This window comes from Phocoena sinus, chromosome 13 (assembly GCF_008692025.1).
Source record: "Phocoena sinus isolate mPhoSin1 chromosome 13, mPhoSin1.pri, whole genome shotgun sequence".
Lineage (NCBI taxonomy): Eukaryota > Metazoa > Chordata > Mammalia > Artiodactyla > Phocoenidae > Phocoena > Phocoena sinus.
The window spans coordinates 87,857,797-87,867,629 of record NC_045775.1 but is presented as its reverse complement, the minus strand read 5'-3'; the positions used below and the strand labels follow the sequence as shown (position 1 = coordinate 87,867,629).

The 9,833-nt window shown below is 44.4% G+C and overlaps 1 protein-coding gene across 15 annotated transcripts in view; it reads left to right on the top strand.

Annotated features, from left to right (window-relative positions):
• The window catches only part of LOC116764502, a 55,744-nt gene that overhangs the window by 26,827 nt on the left and 19,084 nt on the right, over positions 1-9,833 (top strand). For 8 of the 15 annotated variants that reach the window (XR_004352907.1, XR_004352903.1, XR_004352906.1 and 5 more), the window contains exons 1-5: positions 1,632-2,147; positions 4,806-5,000; positions 5,905-6,039; positions 7,183-7,263; positions 9,221-9,301. Coding sequence is in view for 4 of the 15 variants with exons in the window: in XM_032653179.1 (XP_032509070.1) it covers positions 4,821-5,000; positions 5,905-6,039; positions 9,273-9,301 (344 nt within the window). In the remaining 11 variants the exon portion in view is untranslated. The other 7 variants (XM_032653179.1, XM_032653177.1, XR_004352899.1 and 4 more) reach the window with 7 other exon arrangements.

Below are 9,833 nucleotides of genomic sequence, written 5' to 3'. Positions count from 1 at the left end.
TTTTCTGATGAATCAGAACTGGAAGTGATTAAGGGCTCAGTACATTAAAACAATGAACACTCGTGTTCATTCCTCCATTTTCATAAGAAAATCAAACATCCTCTTTTATGTAAGTGGGGGGCTACTTAACAAATCTTTTAAGTGAGCCATAGACAAGTGCATTGGCATGGTTTGAGGAAATGCATAGAGGAAATTAAAAATGTTTATTTTATTGAACTAGTATTCCCTGCTGGAGATTAAAGTAGCAAATCGAGCCCACAACTGTAAGACAGATACTATTCAGGAACAGAGTGTCTATTTATTTGGTCCCTAACTGTCAACTTGAACTTGAGTAGAAGTTTTAAATTGTAACTTACTAAATGCTTATGAGAGTGTTCCTTGAATATAAAATTGGGTTGTTTCGGATTGTATTTTCATAAAAATATACCTCGTCTGATTTTATTTGGATTGGTGGATTTTTAAAAAATGTGTTCGGAATTGAAATTCCTGAGAATCTTTAGGGTGACTAAAATTTTGGTATGGTATAGAGAATTATGACTTTAAGATCACGTATTTTGGTCATGCCAGTTTGGAAAGTTCCTTATGCCATTTTATAACGTATTTCATAAGGAAATATTTTTAAAGGCATTATTTAGAAATCAGGACTAGCCATTTTCGTTTCAGGCTGCTACCTCTTAGCTGTTTGAATCAGAGCATACTAGTTAAACTCGGCTGTGGCCAGTTGGATCATCAGTATCTTTTGCATGGATGTACAACTGTAGCTGTAGTACAACTTAATTTTTATTTTAGATTTATAAAGGAAAGGATATCTGGAATGAAGATGTAAGCACTGAGGCAGTCAGGAGGCAGATGGTAGCTGCCATATTTAAGTTCCGATGAGCAGTTACTATGTTCCCATCGACTAAAGAATTTTGTGTCCATTTTCATGTGGAGACACTTACTATTTTGAAGTAACTATAATTATCATCATTTTACAGGTGGGGAAACTGACAACTCAAAGAAGATACTAACTTTCCCACCCACCGCCACTCCTCCTAGCTGGCAGGTGGCAGAGCTGGGCTGCTCTCGAGAGGCCAGGTTGGTTTTCTCCCCTGGAGGCTGGGATGCTGTGGGGTTTCCCTTGCAGTGGGCAGAGACCTGGGTAAAGATGGTCTTCAAGCTCCTGGGGCAAAAGGTGATAAGTGCAAAATGCAAAGCTGGCTTCCCATCCTCTCTCCCGTCATAGAAATTCTCCTGTACAACGTCCATGCATCTTCAAGCAGGCTTTTCCATGGAAGAGCTCACGTGGGCACGCGTTCAATTCAAGTCCCAGTGTGCTTTCCCCCAGGGGCTCTTTCACAAGGTTACAAAGACTGGGAAACTTGCCCATGATTATTAATATTTAAAAAAAGTTATTCTGGCTTCTTTCAGGGCCATATCAGTTTCAAAGATCGCTGTCAGGGTGCGAGCAACTGAAGTTGAAATGGCCGGAAAGCGGAAACTTTGCTTCAGAGTTGTACAGTTGGTGGAATATTCATAGAAGTGTAATGTGACACAGGATGCCGAGTCGGTGTCGAAACTTTGTTCCAAACCATATTTGCTATTTGTAAAACTGGTCCCTCAGGGGCCAGCTACGGATAAGGTAAGGGGTGGGGGTGGGGGCTGGCTGCCGAGTGACTGAGACAGGGCTGCAGGAGGGGCTTCTGGCCACAGGAGTTAGGGTTCTCGGGAGCCGGGAGAGATCTGGGGTCCAGCCTTTCCCACCTTGGGAGGACCACCTCTGCCTCAGGTAGGGACACCTTTCCTTCATGTTGCCACGTAAGTTTTGTGCCTGAGTTTGAAACGTGAACTTTGGAGGAATTGATACAGTATCATTGTGCAGTTTTGCTCGTGGGGAAGTGACACCATTCGCTTTTTCCTTGAAGGTCTCCTGGTCAGGATGTTGATTAAAAAAAATCTGGCGCCATGGACCTTGATCAGTGTCATCTCCCGATGCTGAAAGTATATTTTAAAACGAACCAAAGGTATCATCTACTGATGACCCAAATTTCCTTTCAAGAATTAACAAATCTCTCGTTTTTTTTTTTTCCCCCCTAGGAGCTCTGTGCATCTGTAGTTAATCTAAGAATTAACATTTAGCAAATTACTGCCTCAGTGCCTTAAATGAGGTATGTGTCTGGTGGCTCTGTTGATTAGAGCCCCGTGCTAATGAGGTCACGAGTTCAGTCCCCAGGAGGGCTGGTTCACTTCTCCATGGTCCCCCTCCGGACCCTGGCCACACCTCCAGAGGAACACTGGTCACAAGTGGCCTTCTGGGGAAGAATCAACACAAATTCTTCACGATTTGTGGGAAAAGACAACTCAAAGCAGATGCCTTGAGTTAACCTGGAATATGGCAGTCATCCCATGGGGTGACTAAATGGTACCCTAGGAGGCTGCAAAGACGTCCTACAGACTATGCCAGTGCTATGCTTCCTGGGGTGGCTTCCGTGCTGGGAAAGCTGGCTTTGATGTGTGTGTGGGACTCTGTCCTGCAAGGAAAGGGGAGTGTTTTCTAGAAACAGTGAGAGGTGGGATGCCTCTTCAAGAGGAAGAGTCAGGGGGATGCTTTAGGGGAATTTGGTTGCATTTTCATTGATCACTTATTCAAAAGATGGATCATTTGGGGCCTGCCAATTAGTGTCTGTCCTCATGCACCCCCTGGGACCACTTTTCCTGTGGTCAGGCCATGCCACCGACTTGTCTCAAGCTGGCAGTAGACCCAGGAGTGAAGAGCTTTCAAGGCATGGGGGATTCTCACACTCATGCATTCTCTCCATTTTTCACTCCCAGAAACCACTTTTTCAGGTCCAGGTTCAGTTCTGAAGCTACATCTCAGCCAAGCATGACTGGATGCATTGGTATCCTCTGAGGTCGTTTCTTGGGTTTAGGGAAGGATAATGCCTAGCGGCCTCCAGCTCTGCCTGGTGACATTCCCGGTTGAAACCAGCACCCTCGCTGGCTTCCCCCTATTTACCAAGAAAACATTCTCCACCTCTCTTTTAAAACAATTTTTTAAAATAATTTTAATTACTAGCAGGATGCTTTGTATATAGTAGGAGTTCAGTAAATATTTGTCAGATGAATGAGTGAGTGGATGAAAGAATCAAATGTAGAATTGATTCCATTTAGAAAAAGGCAATGTTTTTAATTTTATCATTTTCTTGCTTTTCTCTTTACAAAATTCTATGTGTTTATTAAAAATAATTCAGAAAATAGAGATGAGCAGAACTTAAGAAAATAAAAATCATCACCTGTAATGCCATCACTTGGAGATAGCCTTTCTTGACATTTTGGGGTGTGTTATATTTATATCTATATGCATATCTATTATATATATGGGACTCAGACAATGTGTATTATTGTGTAATTTTTTTAAACTTATATCCAGAATCTTTGCATGATATTAAATATTCTTCTGTGTTATTATTTTAATTTTTTCAGACCATTTTATTCTATGACTTGACTTCAAATTAGCCACCTATTAAAACATCCCTGTAGCTTAAACTTTCTACATAGCTTTATTTCCTTGGGATAAATTCCTACAAGAGGAATTGCATGGTTCCATGGTTTTCTAATTCACTATATGTTGGCAAGTTATCGGTTAGAGCAGTGCCACCAATACGTACTCCTACCTGCGATCGGTTAGTGTCCGGCCACACTCCTCCTTTGTTGAACAGTGTGTTGTCATTCTTATATTTGCTAATCCATAGGCAAAACGTATATCCAAGTTCTTCTACTTTGCATTTCTTTCTTTAAAATTTATGTTTTTTTTTTTACTCTATTGCACTCTTTTATATTTTAAAAATTAATTAACAATTAAAAAAAGTTTTTTGGCTGCATCGGGTCTTCATTGCTACACGTCGGCTTTCTCTAGTTGCGGTGAGCAGGGGCTACTCTTTGTTGCGGTGCACGGGCTTCTCATTGTGGTGGCTTCTCTTGCTGTGGAGCACAGGCTTTAGGTGCGTGGGCTTCAGTAGTTGCAGCACACGGGCTCTAGAGCATGCGGGCTTCAGTAGTTGTGGTGCACTGGCTCAGTAGTTGTGGCTCGTGAGCTCTAGAGTGCAGGCTCAGTAGTTGTGGTGCACGGGCTTTGTTGCTCCGCAGCATGTGGGATCTTCCAGGACCAGGGATCAAACCTGTGTCCCCTGCGTTGGAAGGCGGATTCTTAACCACTGTGCCACCAGGGAAGTCCCTAATTTTTCCAGTAGGTCCTTGTTAGTTATGTATTTTAAATATAGCAGTGTGTACATGTCAATCCCAACTCCCATAGTGAAACTGAATACTTTTTCATGTGGCCATTTTAACATCTTCTTTGCAAATTGCCTGTTAATGTTTTTGAAAGCCCACATATCTGGGGGGCCAATATACGTACCCCTCTCTACTTCATGGACTATTGTAAGAATTAGTTGAAATAACCTATTTGAATATGTTTGAAACCGACACAGCAATACACAAATGTGTTGACCACGTTTATGACCTGTAGGGTGAGGGTCAGAAGGAATGGCCGTCTGGAGACAAACAGGCTGAGTCAGTGGTACGCATGGAAGGCTTGGGCAGCTCTGCCTGATGACGTATGGGGAGAGGCACCTGTGAGAAAGGGAAAGGGGCCTTGACCTAGAGGTTTGTTACTGAGAGAAGGCCACCGGAAATAGACAAGGTCAGTGGCAATACAGGGGCTGGCAGCTCAAAATGTTGTTTCAGTTGTTACAACCAGTATAGGGTACTTCTCTAATTTGAAAATGATCTGATAAAGAAAAAAACAATTAAGACACTCCACCCTGCAGCAGGGTCGGCAATTCATGAGGCGACAGGAGCTGAGTTCTGGGCTGTCATGGGTGCCCGTGCTGACTTGGACAGAGCAGCCCCAGGGAGCCCTTGAGAGTCATGCCTGGACCCCGCAGGACGCCGAGCTCATGGCCATCTCCCACTCAGATGATGGGGAAGCCGTGCCTCCTTGGCAAGCAGGACCCTGTGAACAGGTAAGACATTTCCCTGGCTGGAAGTAAACACAGGTTGTCCTTCCAGATCCAGTGTGCGTCACCGGCTGGCAGGGAGAAGGCAGGGCTTAAGGGCAGTGGGAAGAACTTGAGTTTGTGCAGGAGGAGAAATGAGAGCTTTTCTTCTCCAGTTCAAGGGTTGCCACTGCAGCTGATATACAAAGTATCTGACTGGGGTTTTATGTTATCTGACACCAGGTAAAGCTGCTTTGAGGCAACACTGTTTCCTAGGACAGGGACTGTGCTAGGGCCTGGGGACAAAGTTGGGGACAGATTGTGATAATCTCTGGCTTTCCGGAGTCTCAGCTGGGTTGGGGACGTGGACGGTACACGAGGGACCAAGCAAACAGGGAGAGTGTGGTCCATGGCAATGATGCTCCAAAGGGAATGGAAATGGGCAAGGATCAGGGCTGGGCCATTTTGGATTTGGAGGCAATGCAAGGTCTTTCTGGGGAGAGCACATTTAAACCAAATTAAGAATGAGGAGATGGGCCAGCAGGTGAAGAAAGGCAGACCCAGGAGGGAGGAGGCATCTCAGCAGTTCCACAGAGTGACAGCAGAGCAGTGAGCTGGTCAGGATGAGGTCTGAGAGGCCAGCAGGCATCAGATCACACCTGGCTTCATTCGTGCTTCATGTTTAGAAGTTTGATTTTACCCTAAGCGCAAAGGCAAGGTAAAGAGTGCTTAGAAATCCAACATCATAACGCCTTGCTGAAGCCTCAACTCAGCGTGTGTAAAGATTTGTTGAGTGAGCTCAAAATAAATAAACAAATTGATGTTCTGTGCTTGGAAAACATCCTGTTTTATTTTATTCTATTTTTAAACTTTGGTTTTGGCTTCTATTACATGAAAAATCACTCCCATTTAGATTTATTTTTGTTAAAAGGCCAAGCTTACAGGGATGAGAATAAAACGTCTGATGCTGAGAAACGTGCCTGAAATGAAAGGAAAGGTTGATGAGGCAGGTCCCCACAGCCTGGATCTTGTGGAGCGCTTTCAGAAACCATCACCCATTGTGCAGGTGAGAAGGCAGCTCAGAGACGTGAAGAAAGGTTTGGCAAGGCCACATCCTTGTGTGAGGTCCCGGGAACGCGTGTCTCTGCTCTCGTGAACTTTCCGTGAGCCCAGGGCAAAGGGTGGCCACCACGGCCTCATGGAGTTGCTTGGGCTCCTTTTTGTGGCCTCTGGGACTCTTGCTGTAGGAGTTTGTAGAAACAGGAAGGATATAGGACGGTCATGGGGGTTCTCGTTACTCCGTGGGGCACTGGAGGCCCGTGTCTGCTCATCAGGTAGACTAGAGACCCGGCCCCCTAACCTCCCTTTCTGACCACCGAGTGTCCACCTCTGAGACCTAATCAGGGCTCCCACATCTTGAGGTTGGCGAGACGCCCAAGGAGATCAGTGGAATTCCACCTTTCTCCTCCCATCCCAACACTTAAAAATATGGGCTGTGATGATTTTGGACGTGCCACCTCTACACGTTGGCATCTGGGTCCCCTGTCCTCCTGGAGCCCTTGCCGGTCCTCCTCGTCTTCCTTGAACTTGTCTCCAAGGGAGTCTGCTGTGATCACTAACATCACCCCTATTATCTGAGGTCCACTGAGGTGTGTCAGGGCTTTGGGACAAACACGTGACACTCAGCCCAGCTACTGTAGATCTGCAGCCACCTTGGGTTTCGCCTTTCCTGGCAGGATCCTACTGGGAACTCTTTGGGGCAAAACATTTCTTTTGCAATTTAATTGTCAGCGGGTGGGATACAGTATTCCCTGCCTGAGCTTGAATTGAAGGAACCCCTAATCTTCGAGTTCCAGCTCTTGAGAAGAATGGCAGCTGCTGGAAGATGTGAACTTGACATTTGAAATTGGCTGACACCTGGGAGTTAGTGTGAGGTAGAAAAACAAACAAGGGCTGTGGGGTTGGGTAGATGTAGGTTCCTGACCAGCTCTGCGCTTCCTGTTGTGCGGCTCCAGAGTAACAACTTGCACGATCTCTGTGAGGCCCATTTTTCCATCTTTAGAATGGGGGTAGTCTAGTCTACCGCATAATATTTCAGTGAGGATGAAAAGAAGAGAATGAAAATATCTGTCACACAAGACATGCTTAAGAGACATTAGCTCTTATGTTCCTTTGCCCTCAATAATGTCATGACTCCTTCCAAAAACAGAAATCCTTCAGGATAGAATCCTACCCATTTTTTGGCTGATGGGACATCCGAAAGGACATAGGTGCCTTTGTTTGGTTTGTGGTAAGTTGACTTTGCACTTTAAAAGGGAAAAAAGGGAAATGTGTAGTCCCTCAAACAATGACCCCTTTTAAAGCCTACGTTGGACTCCGATTTCAAAGAATATTCTTATTAACATAGTTCCTTACAAATGGAGTGCCACTCATCAAATATTTATAAAGAGTAGCCTGAGAAGCCAGTGTAGCGCTTGGCAAGCCTGGGGACATTTCCCACATGCTCTGTGGGACGGCGTAGGTAGGGGACACCCTTTAATTTTGTGACATGATTTGGGGGCTCCAGCGCAAGCTGGTCTTGGCATGGTTTCTCCCAGTTCAGGGCCCGTTCAGGCCTCGCAGGCAACTCCCTTTGAAGTCCATGGGAGCTCTTTGAATGGAAAACATACACAACGGGGTGCTGATGCAAATAGGAATCAGGCCTGATGTACGCGGGGAATAAAGGTGCTTCTCCACCCAAATATTAGCTCTTTAGCTAGGAAACTATGGTTTGATCATCAGATAAAAGAGCCCCTCCCTGCCCCCCAAACCCCACAATCTACCACCAGAGCTCTACCATCCATTTGCTCAGGACATGATAAACCTGCTGGTTACCTGAGAGTTTTAATTAAGCAACAGATACAGACAGTGCAGGGCTCGTTTTGCTTTAAACATATCAATAAAATAAGCATTCTCAATTCCAGGGCAACTTGCTCAATGATAAAAAAAACTAAGCGTCACTGGCTTTTGAAATATCACTCATCAAGCATGATCATTTAGAAAAATATCTCTATTAGAGACAGTTAGACTTGTTTTTTAGTTGAAAATGCAGTTGCCGATGGAGTGCGAAGCTGCAGCTTGTAGACAGGTTAAGTAAATTAAATCACTCACTGTCTTTTTTTCTTCTTTTCTTTCCTTTTTCCTTTTCCAATGGCTTTAAAAGTTAAAGGTAATTTGCAAAGAAAATGCTCGGTTGAATTGGTTTGTAATATCTGTTAATGATCTTTAAAAAAATCCACTTATTCACAATCCTGTCCCTGAGGGAATAGCAGTGTGCTATCAGAAAAATTTCTAAAGTCTGAAATGTCATTAGCTAGATTTCTTTGAAGTAAAAAGCCCTGAAAAAATAAATTATATAAGGTATACAAGTGCGCAGGACAATCACTCTGATGAATAATATCTGTGTTTTTCATGCAGCAAAATACAATTGAGATCCAAGCTGCTAAATTACAGAGCCGTCTTTTGAGTTACGTCCACGTAGGCGTATCTGCTCTGTTTATTTCACACGTATATGGAGTTCTTCCATATATTTATAGACTGTCGATGTAAAAACAGTAGTGTTAGGAACCATTTTGATTATATTCCTTGTGTTTACCTTTTGGAAATAGGAGGTGTTGCTTAAATATAGGCCTACAGGTGTTCCATCCAGGAGGAAAAACAATGGCCAGTTTCAGTGCAGCAGCCTGGATCCCAGAGCCAGGTGCCGGGAACGGAGGTGCAAACACCAGGCAGCGCCTGGATGGTTCACTATTAGATAACAGAGCTGTGAAATACTACACCAAAGGGAAAATTTCCTTCCTGACCCCAGCTGGCTATGGGTTTTTGCCTGGAAGCAAGGGAGTCTTTGTAATATAATATTAGTCGGTGTAACTGCTGATGCTGTTTCGGCTGCTATAAATAGCTAATCTTTTTTTTTTTTTTTTTGAGGGAGGAGTTGGATTTTACTAAACCATTGGCTAGAGGTTAATTATACGTTTCATAAGAAAGTATTTCCTTGCAGCCAGCCTAAACTTGTTACCTTTTAATCCTGCTTTACATAAGAAGGCTGGAAATATAGGAGTCTCCCCAAGGTCCTTCATTATTGCCATTATTTTATACATTGGGTCTTTAATTTTTTTTCCTCATACATTCCTTACCTCTTCGCTAAACTGCAGAGGGTCCCAGTTTTATTCATTTTTCCTCAAGAAAAGACATTCTCTTCTTCCCAGCCCAGCTGACCTCTAATCAGATGTGTGGTTCTTCCCATTTCCTGCTCAGTAGCTGACATCAAGAGAGCAAACTGAACCCAGGTAAGAGCAAACCACTGATTGATTTTAATAAAGATATTTTATACTATTTTCTGTGTTAGTCCCTCCATTTGCTTCACCTAAGAAATAAACATTTGAAACTTTTATTTATTTATTTATTTATTTTGCGGTACGCGGGCCTCTCACTGCTGTGGCCTCTCCCGTTGCGGAGCACAGGCTCCGGACGCGCAGGCTCAGCGGCCATGGCTCACGGGCCCAGCCGCTCCGCGGCACGTGGGATCTTCCCGGACCGGGGCATGAACCCGTGTCCCCTGCACCGGCGGGCGGACTCTCAAGCACTGTGCCACCAGGGAAGCCCTGAAACTTTTTTGAAGCTTTATTAGGGTTCCACATATGGAAGCTTGCAAAGAGCAGAAGCACGTGACTCAGTGTGTTATCCTGGAGGGAACGAAGCCCTGTAACCACCCCCGGGATAAGAAAGACAACACAGCTATCCCTGATTGCTCCTGTGATGGGACCCCTCCTTGCTCCTCATAGATTTTTTTTTTCTTCTGTAGAGGGGACATCACATAAA